At 42.2% G+C, this 16,610-nt stretch overlaps 1 protein-coding gene across 1 annotated transcript; it reads right to left on the minus strand.

Moving 5' to 3' along the window:
• Positions 1-1,424: 1,424 nt before the first annotated feature.
• si:ch211-282j22.3 (ER degradation-enhancing alpha-mannosidase-like protein 3) lies at positions 1,425-15,657 on the minus strand. The gene is made up of 21 exons (XM_061801845.1): positions 15,494-15,657; positions 14,973-15,166; positions 14,849-14,894; positions 13,122-13,222; positions 12,813-12,852; positions 12,614-12,726; positions 12,378-12,531; positions 11,984-12,118; positions 10,377-10,482; positions 9,748-9,845; positions 9,515-9,640; positions 9,351-9,434; positions 8,465-8,548; positions 7,441-7,565; positions 6,628-6,793; positions 6,280-6,437; positions 6,078-6,189; positions 5,799-5,972; positions 5,153-5,318; positions 4,873-5,064; positions 1,425-3,179 (listed from the first exon to the last, which is right to left on the minus strand). Exons 2-21 carry the CDS (start codon positions 15,068-15,070, stop codon positions 3,064-3,066), a joined length of 2,394 nt encoding a protein of 797 aa, XP_061657829.1. The 5' UTR covers positions 15,071-15,166; positions 15,494-15,657; the 3' UTR covers positions 1,425-3,063.
• Between the last annotated feature and the right edge of the window lie 953 nt (positions 15,658-16,610).

A 16,610-nucleotide genomic window follows, 5' to 3' on the forward strand; every position in this document is an offset into this window, starting at 1 on the left:
TTACAGTTATATTGCATCGTTTTTGAAACAAAACCAGGGTTTTAACTTTGATGGAATATTTTTTTTCCAGGTGTAAAAGGTTTGAGAACCACTGATTTAGATGACAGTTCAGCATGCGGATCTTCTGCACAGGAAAAGGAAATTCAAGACCACTGACAGTAATGCAAAATTCTCAGAAAACCGACAACTCATTTTGAGAAAAGCTGACGATGCCATTCCTTATGCTGCATATAAACAGCAGCTCACCCTGAATACTTTTAATTTTCCACATATACTATTGTACATACGAGGAAGCAGTGTGCCATTATCAGCATAATCGATCAATAAAAAAAATAGCAGCGTGCGCCTTGAGGATTTCGCCATTCTGACTGTTTCCCAGACCCTGCAGACCAGGAAACAAACACAGCGGAGGGAAATGTGATGATGTCAGAAACCGGTTGGCTCATAATCGTAATTCAGCAGTTTACTGTACAACGAAACCACGAGCGGTGTTATTTCCTTTCTTAATGAACATTTCCAAGACATCAGAACGATACAAAAAAAAGGGATGTTTGTATATGTAAATGTGAATAGTACGTTAAAATTCTAGATGGAAAATTGCCTTTTATGACAAAAAGTATCTATTCATTTGATTTAGCCATGCATGTTGAAGACTTGCTATCCTCTACAGTTCGGTCATCCTGGAAAGTACATCCCTCCATCTGTGATTGAATCAAAATTTTTTATTTGTTTTTTTAATCAGATTTTTATTTTTTCTTGCCCAGATGCCAATGGATTGCGAGGTTTCTTAACCGTAAACCTGTGAAGCAGGCATAATTCAAAGCAGGGGCGTGAAACTCATTTTTCTCGTGACTGTGAAACAAAAATATTTACATCACCAATTTATCAACTTAGTTTTTAGAATCAGAAATCAAGGGTAACGTGTTTTTCAACTATGCACTTGTGGTAACACAAAAATGCTTGTAATATCGTAACTTTATCATTTATATGACAATTTGAAATTTTGGTATAGATTTTTACAAGAATCATGGAAATTGACACTCTAGATTTGGCTTTGCGGGCCACATAAAATCACGTGGCGGTCCACATATGGCCCCCGGGCCTTGAGTTTGACACCTGTGCTTTAAAGGCTATACTATATTTAAAAAAAAAAAAAAAAAAAAAATTGGGTGTTTTATATTGAAAATAAAATGTGCAACACTCCAAATTGCATGAAATTGGCTTTTTCCATGTTTTTTTCTTAATTAAACAAGCTAATTAATCGAGCCAAATCGCTATTTGATGTGCATGAAATTTCAAGCATGTTCCACTTTTGTATGGCAACTCTGTGGAATGATAAGCCATAAAACCGTTAGCCGTGTGTTATCAGCACAATGCCAATTCGCGATTGTGACACAGCAGAATATTGAGCACAGGAGATCATAATTATTTCACTATTTTATTGACTGCCTTAGCAGCCTTAACAGGAGCTGTTTAATAATTTTTTTGGGGCGGGGGCACATTTCAGCCACTGATGACTTGGGAAACTGCTAAATACAGTACAAAAACAAAGGGGAATGGAATTTGCAAAAGTTAGATCCTACTTTTTATCCATTGCTCTGTATGAACAGCAACAAGCACAGTCCTGAGGTATAAATGTTGTCCATATATTTTGCTTAATAAACAACAATTGGGCACATTCTGCAATATTGGATAGGGGGGAGGGGTGGGGGTAACTTCAAAATTCAGCAGCATGATGGAAAATATCCATTGTGCAAATAATAGGAAAACATTATCCTCTTCCAAAATCAAAATGGTGCAATATATGGACATACCGGATGTGATTGATGCATTTAGTATGTTGAAGAACTCAATAAATTATGAATTGGAAAATAGCTTTTTCAGTCCTTCTTTGCATCAATCTAATAAATGGACACAAATGTACAAGTTAATTTCATATTGCGAAATTTCAACAATTATATGTGATGAGAAAAATGACTGCAGTTATTGCATAAAATACTGTAATGCTGCATCACAATAAGGATTATTAGGGCCACAAGGAAATATAATACTATGAGAATAAAGTCATTGGCTCACGAGAATATAGTAATAGAGGTATGCGAATAAAGTTACTATTAAAAAGATGCAATGTTTGTAGCTTCGTCATTTTGTAAAAATAGAATGAGAAGTTAAGTTTTTGCAATGACCAAAAATAAAAAAGCAGGGAAAAAGCTTTTAAGTACTTTTGTGAAGAAACAAATGTCGGAAATTCACATCAGTAAAATGTTATGAGGGGAAAAAAATGCATTTTATGAGAATAAAAATTACTTTATTCTTGTATTTTTTTTTCTCCTCCCCTGTGGCCTTAATACTCCTTTATAGCATCAAGAACTGACTTGATATTAAATCCTCTGCACTGTAACATGAGTAGTTTCAAAATCAATATCATAAAAATTGCACATATTTTTAGAGGTGGGGAAATAATTGTGCACGGCCTGAAAATACCACACCGCTTCTTCCTTCCTTGGAATGTGACTTTGTAAAGACAGTCTAATTCTATGTATATAGCATATTGTCATAAGTGGGACGCTGAAAATGGAATATTGGATAATGTCGTGAAACATACTGACGTACACATTCTCAATTGCAGAAAACAGAACACTTAAATTTCCCTGAAGGTGCTTACCAGCTTAAATTGTTTTTCCTCACTCGTTGAAACATGATCTAACCTACCAGCTAATATCCATCATGATGAACACTATTAGGATAAAAAGGTGCAAAACCTCAATTAAAAACACTTTTTCCCCCCCCCCACCTTTACGTGAACCCTCCCAGAGGGTGAGGTATCGTGTTAAGCTCAGAGTTATGTTATCGGTAGCGGCATCAGGACGAGCGACACGGGAGGTTCGATCCCAGTATAATAATCGATGGCGACGTCTCAAAACAGAGGATTAAAGCTCCATTTTCGCCGCCATTGTGAACGCGTGGCCGCCCGCTCTGAGGCTCCCGTGGGGAACCACTTCTGCTTCACAGTTTTGTGTTTGTAGACGCGCTGTAGCGCAACAATCGTCTCATGAGAGACTTTCACTTTTCGTCAAGTAGGACCTTCAGAGTGGACCCACAGGATCCCTCTTCTTCCTCCAGGTCCTCATCTTCAGAAAGCCTCAATTTAATATTAATAATAGGTTGGTCTGCCTTAACTGGACATAGACAGGGAACAACAACAAGGGAAAAAAGATTTTAGTAATCATTGTAAGCATCTCAAAGTCTCATAATATAGGGTGAGAAACGTTGATATCCATCCATCCGTTTTCTTTTGCCACTTATCCTCACAAAGGTCGCGGGCATTGCTGGAGCCTATCCCAGCTGTCAACCGGCAGGAGGCGGGGTCCACCCTGAACTGGTTGCCGCCCAATCGCAGGGCACATGGAGACAGACAACAGTCGCATTCACAATCACACCTAGGGGCAATTTAGAGTGTCCAATTAATGTTGCATGTTTTTGGGATAGGCAGCACTGTGGGGTCCGCTGGTAAAGCGTTGGCCTCACAGTTCTGAGGTCACGGGTTCAATCCCGGACCAGCCTGCGTGGGTTTCCTCCGGGCACTCTGGTTTCCTCCCAAATTCCAAAACACATGCAACATTTTTGGACACTCTAAGTTGCCCCTAGGTGTGATTGTGAGTGCGGCTGTTTGTCTCCATGTGCCCTGCGATTGGCTGGCAACCAGTTCAGGGTGTACCTTGCGTTCTGCCTGTTGACAGCTGGGATATGCTCCAGCGCTCCCCGCGACCCTCGTGAGGATAAACAGTGAAGAAAATGGATGGATGTTTTAGGGACGTGGGAGGAAACGCACGCAGGCATGGGGAGAACATGCAAACTCCACACAGGCGGGGCCGGAATCGATCCTGCGTCCTCAGAACTGTGAGGTCAACGCGCTAACTAGTTCAACCAACGTGTGGCTAAAAGTTGATATATTAGCTTAAAAATATATATATATTTTTCCAAGTATGAAGAGGGCTCTAAATGCCTGCCACACCAAGTGTGTGTGTGTATGTATACACTTGCGACTCAATACTGAAGTCAAGTCAAGATTTACAAAATTTTAAAATCAGCTATATGAACATTATTGACTATATTATAAATATATTAAAGCCTTTTATAGCCTAAAAAAAGTCTCCAAATATGAAGAAATTAAATTCAAGAGGTACTACCCCAACACCTGACTGATTAATTCATTAATAAAAGAGAACAAAACATTTACTCAGTATGAAAAATTTGCAGCTATTGAATATTGCTAGAATCAAGTAATCCTATTTTCCTCCATTCTATTGATTAACCCCTTAAAAATTCATTTTGCATTATTAAACAGTGACAGACCCATGAGGTGAGGGTACTATTGTTGTCCACTTGAGGTCAGCACCCTTAGATTTTCCTGTAGCAGTTGTAACTTTGAGTGTGTGTGGCTTTAAAAGGCGGGGGCCTAGCAAAATGCGTGTGCTAGCTGTTCAGTCTGCACATTGTCGCCATTCCAGTTGGTGTGCAAATGTGCTTCATATTCATATTTTTTTCATAAAGCGATTGAAAGCGCACCCGGGGGCTGTCGATTTCTGAGCACTTATCGGGGCATTGCAATAGATTCTAATCAGCGATGGTAGGGAATATTAAATTGTTGCAATGAAAAATGACCCGTTGCCGCTGTGAGAGACATTTTTCTTCAAACATTTATCTAATCATTTTCAAATTTTTGTTGTCTGTTTCCTCATTGCAGCCCGATTGTGTTATAAATAGTTGAGAGGGTGCGAACGAGGTCACAGTGACAAGACTCAAATGCCAAAGTTGAACACCCTACAAACTGGCTTGTCTCGTTTGGCGGGATTTTTCCTTTTGTCTCACCGTGTCCCAGCTGCCTCTCTTTAGGCAGAAGCAGCACGTCGACGTTGTGATGTTCGTCCAGGGCCGCGGTGAGCACGGCGCCCTCGCGGCTGAACAGGAAGACCAACGGCAAGGCGACGTCGCCGGTGGAATCGCCGTCGCCGACCATCTGGAAGAGCGGAGTTTCCTCGCTGTTGCTTCCCTCGCGGTGATCTAAGAAAGACAAAGAAGCAATACTGGTTTAATTTTAACTCCGCGCTGCAGTGAAAATGACTTGAGGCGCGGCGGCGGTGATGCTCACCGATGAAGATGACTCCGATGGCGCCCGCCTCCTGCAGCCAGCGGGCTTTTGCCGCGAACATGCATTCGCCACGCAGCGCCAGGGCGATGTGACCTTTAAGCTCAGCTGGGTTTTCTAGTGGCCCGCATGCTGTATAAGGGGACGCCTTCGCTATGCTGCCCTTCACCTGACACATCACAATCACAATTAGCTTTATTGGCCAAGGAATTTGTCTCCAATAGTCGGTGCTGCCCTGGTACAATAAACAGCGAAGAAAATAAGTATTTCAACACCCTGCTACGTATATTGCAAGTTGTCCCACTTTTGTGGTCAGATGAGACCAAAAATGGAACTTTTTGGTCATAATTCCACTGACTGTGGTTTGGAGGAAGACGAATGATGAATTCCATCCCTACTGTGAAGCATGGGGGTGGTAGCATGACGCTTTGGGGGTGTTTTTCTGCACATGGGACGATTGCACTGTATTAAGGAGAGGATGACCGCGGCCATGTATTGTGACATTTTGGGGAACAACCTCTTTCCCTCCCTTATTTTCTTCACTGTAAAATGTGCACAGTGCTTGGCGGGTTTGTTTTCGAGCTGTCATCTTTTTAGCGTACCCACGAGAACTCGTTGCGTCGCAACTATCGCTTCGTGGTCAACTTACGCCGTGTTCTCGCTTGGTGAGGTCCATTCCAAACTTGGCAGGGCCCGCCGTGAGCACGGTCCTCCCCAGAAACGGAGGGGATATCAGCTGCACCACATGAGGCACCACCTCCTCCTCCTCAAGTGCTTGTCTCACCTCGGCCACAAGTTTCACCCGATACATTCCTTTGCGCTCCTACAAAAAACAAGAAATGGATTTGTGTTGAAAATATTTCCGTATATTGTGCTGTGCTTTTTCTTTGTACAACCACAAAACTCAGTAGAAAATAATATGAAGTACCCTTCTGGTGTCTCCTGAGCTGAAATGGTTCAGTGGAGTGAGAGAAATGCCCATGCTTTTTAGGAACTGCACTGGTTCGATGCCACTATCATGGAATGGTAATTCAATCCCCCTGCACAAATAAAAAACAAGATGGCCGCCTACATTAAAATCCACAAGTGTAATAGCAGAGTCGGCCCCAGCACAAAATTAGAAGTCGCACCTGATGGGTGAAGGGTGGACAGCTCGCCCCACGCCCGTCAAGTACTTGTAGCTGTCCCGGATGCTTTTGGCAAACGAGGGGTTGTTTGGGAACAATGTGTCTGTGCTCGGGCACGTGTGTAGGAACAGATCCTCTTCGTGGGCCGCAGGATACGTTTCCTAAAGCGCCGTGCAAAAAACAAGTTTCAATAACCGCTCCCTTGTCAACGCTACACACCACATGACAAACTGTTGCCTGTTCTCCAGTTGAGTCTGCTGCCCTTAATCTCACACCTGGATCTCATTTTTTTCAAATTGTCAAAATATGAAAACGTGCTCCTACTAAGTCGTTTGGGATTTGCCCGCTGACCGTTTTGTTGCCTTGACAAGACAGCTGCGCATTGGAGAGAGACACGGGCAGGAGGTGGGCCTCGGTGGTGAAGATGTAGTTGTCGATGTCGATGGGCAGCTGCGTCTTCTCGGTGAACAGCAGGTACAAGTATTTGAACATCTCTGCCAGGAAGAATGAGTCCATCCTGTGCAAGGGATACAACGGTGAGTTTGGAGTTTCACCAACGTGTGCACACTGACTAGCAGAAGTGGGTAGAGTAGCTAAAAATTGTACTCGAAGAATATTACTGTGTTACTTTAAGATTATATGACTACAAAAAGTAAAAAAAAAAAAAAAAAGTCATCGAAATAATTGTAGAAAAACTACTTAAATACTGAGCAACTGGTAATTAGTTATTGCTTTTCAGTAGGTGCGTCACTTAACCAAAATAAGGGAAATTCAGCCACAACAAATGGTTTAAATCGGGGGTGATTAATGCGTTGATCGTGGGATCACGTGCCAAAAAAAACAAAAAAAAAGACATCAGCCAATGCTCCTTTAAACTGCGCACAGTGATGATAATAAAAATAACATCCAAGATGTATCCCATTTTATCAGTGAAAACCTACCATTTATCACTAATATACTCAAAAATACCATATGCAATGTAGTATTTGTTTTAATACTTATATATAGTTGATATATAATAGTAAAAGTAGTATAATAGTAATAGTAATATATAGTAGTTTTAATGATAAAGGTTTGATAATGACAACAATTTAACCCTGAAATGTAAAAAGTCACGTTTTTTTACACGTAGATCAGCTGAATAAGGAAGGGAGACTACAGTACCGGTCTTCATGCGTCCCGGTGCGAACGTCTTGCACAGCAGCAAACCCACAAGGCACTCTGGCGTAAGCGTTGAGTTTTTCCACAATGGACTGTCCTACTCTGAGGTAGTAGGGGTCACCGGTGGCCTGTAGAAGATGATCCTCACTTCAGTCCAATAACACACAACATCAATGGTTCCAAGTGTGACATAAAAATTGTTACCGTAATTCCCGGCTTACAGAGCGCACCTGGTTATAAGGCTCACCCAGCACATTTGTAAAGGAAATACCATTTGGTACGTACATACACCGCAGCCGTGTAAAAGCCGCAAGTTCCCACATTGAAACACAAGATATTTACAAAGAAAGACGGTACACAGACAGTTTAATGCTAACGCCAGCGCTAGTGCCGGAATAACGCTAGCGCCACGCAAACAGGGCCGGTTATAAAAAAAAAAAAACTCACCGGTAAAAATCATTCAGACACGGCAGTAACACGCTAGCGCTAACAGAGCCGGACCGGTAAAAGTCACTTCCTCGGCACATAAATTCCACCGGGCTCACTCTTACCTTTTCCGCTCCGAGTGCCCACTTGCGGCCGTTTGAAAAAAAAATGGACAAATTAACCACACCACCGCATAAGCAAGCAGCAGGGTTGAAAGCGCGTTAAGAAAGTCGCGGCTTACAGGCCGGAAATTACGGTACTTTTTTTTTCTCAAAAACTTCTTTATGATTAAACGCAAACGTATTGGATTTTGTGCTTATGTTACATACAACTTAACGGTACTTGATGAAGTGTACTTGAAAAGTAGAAAATGTACAGTCTTGAATTTTTAAAAAATTTAAACAGGCTGGATGCATAGCTACAAACTTCATTCAAATAGGTTTGATTGCACAACATTTTAAATATTGTCAATTTTTTTTGTGTTTAATGAGTGATTTGTCTGTGTACTGTCAGAAATAGCCCACATACCATTAGTGGTACTCGTACCACATTTTGTGAATGGCTGCCCTAAATAACAAATACAATCAGTCAGGTTGGTCACCTTATAGAGGTAGTAGGTGCTTTCTGCAAACTCAGGTCTCAGGAGGTGCTGGCCCCAGTGAACGCGGAATTCTGTGGTAAAAGCCTACAGACAAAGGAATGACAATGACTACGCTGATAAAGGTACATGCTCACTTGGAAAACGAGACTACAAATTACATGAAATTATATTGAATGTGAAAAAAAACTAATAACGTGACATTTTCTTTGGAAAACAAAAAACTATTACTGCCATGCATCTCCAAATTTTGTGTATTTTGCCTTTCCAATTTTATTGATAGTGGCAAACTAGAATAACTTGATACACAATTTATTCCAGGAGTTCAATTCCAAAAGTTATTGTATAATTTAATGTAAAATATTTTCAGCACTATAAGGCGCACCTTCAATGGATGACCTATTCTAAAAATATTATCACATATAAGGCGCACCGCACTATAAGGCGCACCGCATTAAAGGTGCGTAGAATAGATGCGACAGTAGAGGCTGGGGTTACGTTATGCATCCATTAGATGGAGCTGCACTAAAGGCTCAATACTGATCCATGTATAAGGCGCATCGAATTATAAGGCTCACGGTCAGCTTTTGAAAAATTTAAAGGCTTTTAGGTGTGCCTTATAGTGCGGGAAATAAAGTACACAGCGTGGACTTTCTCATGTTTGAATTTATTTCTAATCATTTTTGGGATTAGATCTGATGAAACCCTGAAATTCATCATCTCAATAAACTTTAATATTACATGAGAAACAATAAAAACAAAAAAATTAGAATGGACACAAATTGTATTTTAGAAATGTATTTCCTCGTGTTTACTGAAGGAAGAGTTTTCTTGCATATGACTTGTATTTCACTTTAAATTGAATTGAACACCTGAGGTCTTTTTTTACCTCCGGAAGAAACTTGTGCTGTTTGGTGACTTGGTACAGCATCTCGTGGGTTTCGATGGCTGGTTTCAGATCTCCTCTTAAGACCTGTGCGGAGTGGCAGGAACAGCTGCAGACGTTTTGACACCTGTGATTTGTGTATATTCCCCCTAAAAATAACGACAAACCTGCAAACCGGGGAAAAACGCCAGCAGAGAGTCCATCCAGCTCCGTGCACTCACGGTCGGGTTGTGCATGTGCACGTTAAGCAGCAGGGGAGGCTGACTTATGTATTTCATTATGGCACTGTAGTGCTGTCGCGAGAAAACATTGTGACAAAAATGAGACGTTGATATAAAGAAAATGGGAAAACAATGCAATAGAGAGGAATGTGGATGGAAAGTTAAAACGGAGCACCTACAACGTTAAACCTCTCCAGGAAAATATTGTCTCCCAGAAGTATGTAGGCCTTCATTAAATATTCGTAATACGAGTCGATGCCCGCACCAACTCCGCTGTCTGCAAGCAGGCACAATACACACACACACACACACACACACACAGTAATTACAATTTAGATCAAGCCACAACAGAGATGTGTGGAATGGTAATTCTGGATCTTCTTGATGGAAAACAACGTCAGTCATCATTAGCCACAACAATCACAGAATGAATCTAGTTGCAGCTACAAAATGTTTTTAAACTTGATTGTTCCACTGGTTAGCCTATCGATGAATTCCATGCGTGCCATTGTTATCACTAGTATCTGTATGAATGTTATGAGTTGAACTTCTCCCCCTTTTCTTGGTATTATGGAATAAGACACTAACACTCAAGACACTGTAAGAACATGATGACAGATACCGCCGTGTGTTCAGTACAACACACACTCCCTGCTCAGTAGACATGGCATCTGTAAAGCTGAAGTTTGCAGTTTTTTTATTCTTCGAGTTTTAAATGAATGAGCTGGTTACAAGACCGCATTTTTGCTTCCTCATCCTCTATTTGAGGGAAAATGAAACGTGTGCATGCATGTTTAGGTTGCCTCACCCCGTCTGACCCATTCTCCGTTGTGAATATTGATGACAGTCCCCACCAGGTCACTTCCTCTCTGTCTCCTCTCCCAGAGAACATCAAGGGCTTTCCGGGCATATTCCTATCAAATGGTAAGATTTATATATTTGCATATATATATCTAGAGATTTTTTTATGACTATATTGCAATGCCAAAGCAATGTGATTCTCGGACATCTGCCATGCGTAGTGAAAATCCACAATTAGTCTGTGGGTCGCGTAGAAGCATTCATCCATTCATTCAACCATTAACTACATTGAACATTTAATATAATTTGCATTATGCCTTCTATCAAGGAGAGTATCTGGATATTTTATTAAAATCAAGTTTTAATCATTATTTGGTAAAACATGAAAGATAATACAGACTTTTGTGAACTTTTATTTGCTGTCACGAAGAAACTGCCAGTGCTTCAGTCGTGTTGCTATGACATCAGTTGTCCATTAGATGTCACCATCACTGCAGGCTTGAACCTTGAATCTTATTTTAAATCCTCAGTCTTTCATGAGGCTTCACTTGCCTACCACTAACCGTAATATCATTTTTTTCCTTTGAACTGTAATGAAATGCCATTGAACCGTTCTAGCTCATAAAAAACAGCACTAGTTTTGTCAAGTATAGTTTTTGTAGACACAATGGACCTTTGCGACCTGTCAATCAATCACTCGTACAATAATAGCCAATCAGATAGCCGCAAAGTCTTCACCCCTGGCTTGACCCGCCCCTCTTGCCGTACTGCCCCACAAGCAATCCTGGTTGTCAGTAGCGTGCGGTCGGAAAAGTTCATGTTACGAAGAAAATGGTCCTGAGATGCGCTTGGGGAACGTGCAATTCTGATGAAAGATATCCTGCTAGGTTACAAGAGGCCCTGGTTGATTCATTTTCCAAAGCCTCAAACACCCCCTCACTTATAAAAACTACAATATTACTCGTGATCTTTCCAAGTAAAAAGTACTCACCCTGCTTTACATGCGCTGTACGATTCCATTATTTTATCCAGTTGGATTTCAATATGAAGTTTGTGAGGCGTCAAACTTTTTTTGCATCTATCGCCAACTTTTCGGTGTAACTCTGACATTGCGTCCTGCTCCGTTCAAAATCTTAATTCCGTGTACTTATCCTTGCGTGAAATAGTTGAGACCTCTCTGTAGAACTCTCTTGGACAAGTCTGACGCATGTGGCAAAAAACATACCCTAATATTATCTGGAATACGTGATAGAGAATCCACTTCAAACATGTTGTGTTCAATCGCTATTTTGAAAGCTTGTGGGACATAGTTAAGGGGGCGGAGCTTAAGGTTGCCATCAGAAAGGTCCATCGTATTCATGTGTCGGCTGCGGGCCTGTAAGAGGCATGGCATAATAAGGGGCAACGGGGGGGGGGGGGGGGAAATAGACCAAGTTATGTGTCATAAATTCATAAGTTTAGGGTTAGGTAGGTTTGGTATGACTGTACTTGTTACTATTATGGTGAAGCAAAACGAACTTCTTCCCACCCCTGAGAATGATAAATTAGTTCTAAAAGACAATATACAGTTTTTAACTGTTGCTTGTCCAAACAATGACGAGTTTTCTGAAGTACCTCAAACACAGACTCTCCTGAAAGTCTGCTCAGGGCTGCAAATTCCAGGATCATCGTGCCCGCGCAAGCTGTGCAGGTGTCCGACTCAGTGCCTGTTCGTGAGAGTGGGTTTTGCACTCCGTAACGCAGATTCACCTACAAATAAAATCACTCTCAGTGCATCCACCGACTTTGATTTTTTCAATTTTAAATCAATAACCTCGCCCTAATGGGCTGAAATGTTGTCTTTCTTAAAAATTGTAATAGAATAACCTGGAAAAAAAAAAGATGTGAGCCAAGCGTTCCATTTTAATATCCCTTTAGGGAATTCCAACCATTTGAAACCTCCATTTTGAGGACCGTGCTCTAAATCTTCGAGAGCTCAAACAAAAGCAATGATGCAAAAGTAGCGTACCTTGGGGTAAGGAAGGCCACTTGAGGTGTTGAAGGCAGGCAGTAACCTGTGGCCGAGCTCTGTAGCCATGTTGAGGAGCTCGTCTTCATACCACTGCATCCTCCCCCCGCGCTGCCGAAGCAAGTCAGCCATCACGTGCGCCCCCAGAAGACCTCTGGAATAAATCGGTGAAGTCAGAACAAGTGCAACTCCGTGTGTTTGATTTTTTACTGAACGTACAAACGACGTGTAAATACCCCAAAACTCTAATGTTGGTCTCGAACACTGACACCACCACGTCATTGTCCAGGCGCACATCCTGCACCGCTTTCCTCACGCCATCTTCAAATTCATCCAGCTTATTTAACACCTGCTCACCAACACGGGGACGAACGTCGTGACCGCAGCACGTTTTAAGAGAGGTGAAACAGACAAAAGGAAAAAGCAAGAACTCACCACCAGGGTGTCGAGGGTGTCGATCAGCGTAAGTGAAAACCTGCAAATAGAGAAGGGCAAGGATTACAATTTCATTTTGGCTCACAATTTCTCTCTGAATTTAATGAAAATGGAGGTGCAGGTATTAACCCCAGCCTCACTTTCTACTATCGTATCTGTAATTTTGTGTGTGTTTCGCTTTAAAATGCAGGACATGGACATCGGCAAATGAGAGCGTTGGGTTGGCTCGCTTGTTATCGTCTGCGTGTCGCGTAACCGTGTATAAATGTCCTAATTACAGTCAAGGCAGTTTTAATATGGTATACGTACTTCCCCAAGGAGTCGTCGATGTCGCCTCGGTTCGGCTCCTGGCCCCGTACTCTCCCCCTGCAGCTGAGAGGCATCAGCTCGTCGGCCGGATAGGCGTATTTCTGCAACACGAGACAAAACGGTTATCTTTATGGCGATATACAGGATCCGTTGATTTATTTTGTGGCTTTATGTAATTAGTAAATCATTTTCATCTACAATAATGTGCCATGCGATGAGTTGCTGCCCTGAGAGGTACAAATCTGTGGAGAGCGATAACTTCAGTACCCTCAATAACATGCTAATTAAAGGTCCACTGTCATGAAATGCATGATTTTTAGTATGTTATTAATGAAAAAAATGGAAACCGGTATGGACCCATCCATTTTTTTTCCCCCACCACAAAACATGATTTTGACACATATGGATTTTTGTAACTCCCGCCATGAAAATCCTCTCGAGGGATTTGTGTTCGAGAAGAAGCAAGAAGTGACGTACAGGGCAGTACCGCACTGAAGCTTTCGTCTGTTTCTACTAGTTTTACCTGCTGGAAGGTAGCTCTTTGTTCCTTTGTGTTAGCCAAAATTCCGGCTCATTGTATTGCTGGATATTGTTCGAACACTCGGGAGGATGGATTCATTCTTCATACTTTTAAAAAAAAAAAACGTGCAAAGAAAGAGAGCTTCGTGGGTTCCAAATGAGGGGTAGGTGTGTATACAGCTACTAAAAAAAAAAAAAAAAAATAGTTGGAGAGGGACGTCATGCGTAAGTCAGGGGTGGTAAATGCGTTGATGTGCCTCCCCGTCGGAAGCCGAGGTGGGTCGCGGCGGCGCCGGGCCACGGTGGCTCATCTCCGCCGTTATTCATCGCCGCCGCGGAAGTGGATCGGGCGGGGAGGTGGTTTGGCCGTGACCCGCATATCATCTAAATATGGCTCGAAAATATAGTGTAATATTGCCCCGGTCACTTCACTCGGTTGTGAAATGTTCTCTTCTCCGAAAAGAGCTTCCGTGTCAGAAGGGCGTGTTCGTCTCCCAAAGTAGGTGGCACAGTGTGTTTTCAGTGGCGAATGTCCCAGTGTGATGTCACGGACAGAAGATGCAGCCAATATGGCGACCACTTGGATGTCGAATGAGACTTCCGCAACTTTGCGCACGGATGACGCGCTCTGCGCTCATATTTATTTTTTCATGTAGACATTGAAGTGAATAATGTTATATGTATTTTTCATTACAATATCTATTATAGAATGTTTATATCCATGACACTTGACCTTTAATGGCTCTAAATTAATTGCACCCACCCACCCCAAACCCTCTTCACTTATAATAAAAAGATACCCATGTCTCTTTGCAAGTTAGGCAAATTAACTTTGCCTGGACAGGGAGCCCTTGGTTTAGGAACCAAAAGTTTTGTTCCCCCACAGCGAAGGCACCCAAAATTTACCCAAGTTGGGATATGCCATCATCTATAGTGAAGCTACACTAATAATGTAATGCGATAAATTATGCAGAGTCGGAGAAAGTTGGAGGAAGTTGACGCTGGAATTCCCACCATACTGAGCGGCATTGGTAGTGTGTGTCATGTTGTGATTAATGATCTGCCGCTTTATTGTCACTCGTTTGTTCAAGTTAGTGGCCAATGGTTTCCATTTTTCTTTGAACTTAAAAGTCTCCTTTTATCAATTCCACAGTGCAGCTGTCTTGTCTTTGTGACTCACAATCACAATATTTTTAATTTCTACTTACCATGTAACTGCCGTACGCATGATCGAACATCTCAACAATGCGATCCCTAAAAAAATAAGAGCAAAAATGTTAATACTATTCACAGTAAATCTTAAGATATGAACAAGACTTAAAAGCGTCTAACCTGATGGTGTTCTTTTCCTCTACTGTCATGTGATGGCTCTCTTCACACCTTAGCAAGTCACCAAGACCGACTGTGATGAATATTTGAAACCACCACATCGTCCCGTCCGCGGATCTGGCTGTACACTTTTTGGGCTAGAACATCAACGGACCTTGGCTCGCTCCCTCCGCCGCATTTCCATCGTGACTTGTGAGCTGGAGGCGGTCACGTGAACAGGCTCGTTCGGAATGATGGCCGTTATCAAAACAATCGAAGCAACACAAGCTAACGTGACAGCTGAGCGGCCCACAAAAACTCACCAGTTTGGATACAAAGTCGGTATGAAAGTATCAATTAAAAAATTTGTTTTAGGCAAAAAGAAAGTAATTTAAAAAATAGGCTAACTTTCCCACGCCACGTCCTCAATGCGTATGCCCCCATGCTAGCCGGCTAACGAGTAGTAGCATCGCCTAGCTGTCAAAACAGCGTTAATTTGAGGAAGTCGAGCGTCATAAACCGTTTTTAAAGAAAGTGTGTCTTACAGGAGAATGGCCGGTCGCACGTCGCCAGGATAAACACCTGCCGTCCCGCGGCCTGCCGTCGTGTAGCGAGCTGTCAAAAGGCATCCGAGCCAGGGGAAGTCCTCATGGCCTCAAAATATGCTGGGAACGCCATGAAGCGTGTTGTGGTCGTGACGTCACCGTCGTACATTACCATTGACGAATACAAATCTTAAAGGGACACACAAAATAAAAAGTTATCTTTATGTGGACGTAATTCTTTTTAAAAACAAACCAAAAAAAAAAAAAAAAAAAAGACCGAGATACGAGTTTAACTGGTTCTTTAGCCAGATTTACCAGAAACATGAGGTCTTAAAATTCAGGGGGAAGGGGTCAGTCATTTTTTTCGAGGGGCACGTTGTCGTTTCAAATTCCCTCACAGGGGTGTTATGAACTCAAAACATATCTCATCAGATACACAAAAAAGTTGAGGGATAACTAGTTTTAAAATCAGAAGGATAAAAGTGAAAATCGGAAGGATAAAAGTGGGCTCAAATGTTGCTCAAGTTACCTTAAAAAGGGGATTGGTAGCAGAAAAATGCCATATCTCAACAATATTATTCATTACATATGACAAATTTGAATTGTTGTTCAGATCTGAGCAGGAATCAGAAATTGATGCACAGTTTTTTGCGGGCCACATCTCAGGTGCGGCACGGTGGGGTCAGCTGGTAAAGCGTTGGCCTCACAGTTCTGAGGACCCGGGTTCAATCCTGGCCCCGCCTGTGTGGAGTTTGCATGTTCTTCCCGTGCCTGCGTGGGTTTTCTCCGGGCACTCCGGTTTCCTCCCACATCCCAAAAACATGGGACATTAATTAGACACTCTAAATGTGTCCAATTGTGAGTGCGGCTGTTTGTCTTTATGTGCCCTGCGATTGGCTTGCAACCAGTTCAGGGTGTACCCCACCTCCTGGCCGTTGACAGCTGGGATAGGCTCCAGAACTCCGCGCGACACTCGTGAGGATGAGTGGCAAAGAAAATGGATTGATAGACATCTCATGTGCATGTAAGATGTTGCTTTTGTGGAGAGTAGCACCAACTTTCAGTCCTTGGTTATTTCCCTCCCCCCTGAGAGTGCCCATAAAAAAAAAAAAATACA

Source organism: Syngnathoides biaculeatus, chromosome 17 (genome assembly GCF_019802595.1).
Source record: "Syngnathoides biaculeatus isolate LvHL_M chromosome 17, ASM1980259v1, whole genome shotgun sequence".
Lineage (NCBI taxonomy): Eukaryota > Metazoa > Chordata > Actinopteri > Syngnathiformes > Syngnathidae > Syngnathoides > Syngnathoides biaculeatus.

What these genes read in the sequence shown, in the direction of transcription:
- si:ch211-282j22.3 (XM_061801845.1), bottom strand. Translation starts at nt 15,070, where the DNA reads ATGTGGTGGTTTCAAATATTCATCACAGTCGGTCTTGGTGACTTGCTA. An exon ending in ACCGGGACGCATGAAGACCG is followed by an intron (nt 6,794 to 7,440) that starts GTACTGTAGTCT and finishes TCCCTTGCACAG; the next exon opens with GATGGACTCATTCTTCCTGG. An exon ending in GCTCAGGAGACACCAGAAGG is followed by an intron (nt 5,973 to 6,077) that starts GTACTTCATATT and finishes TGTTTTTTGTAG; the next exon opens with GAGCGCAAAGGAATGTATCG.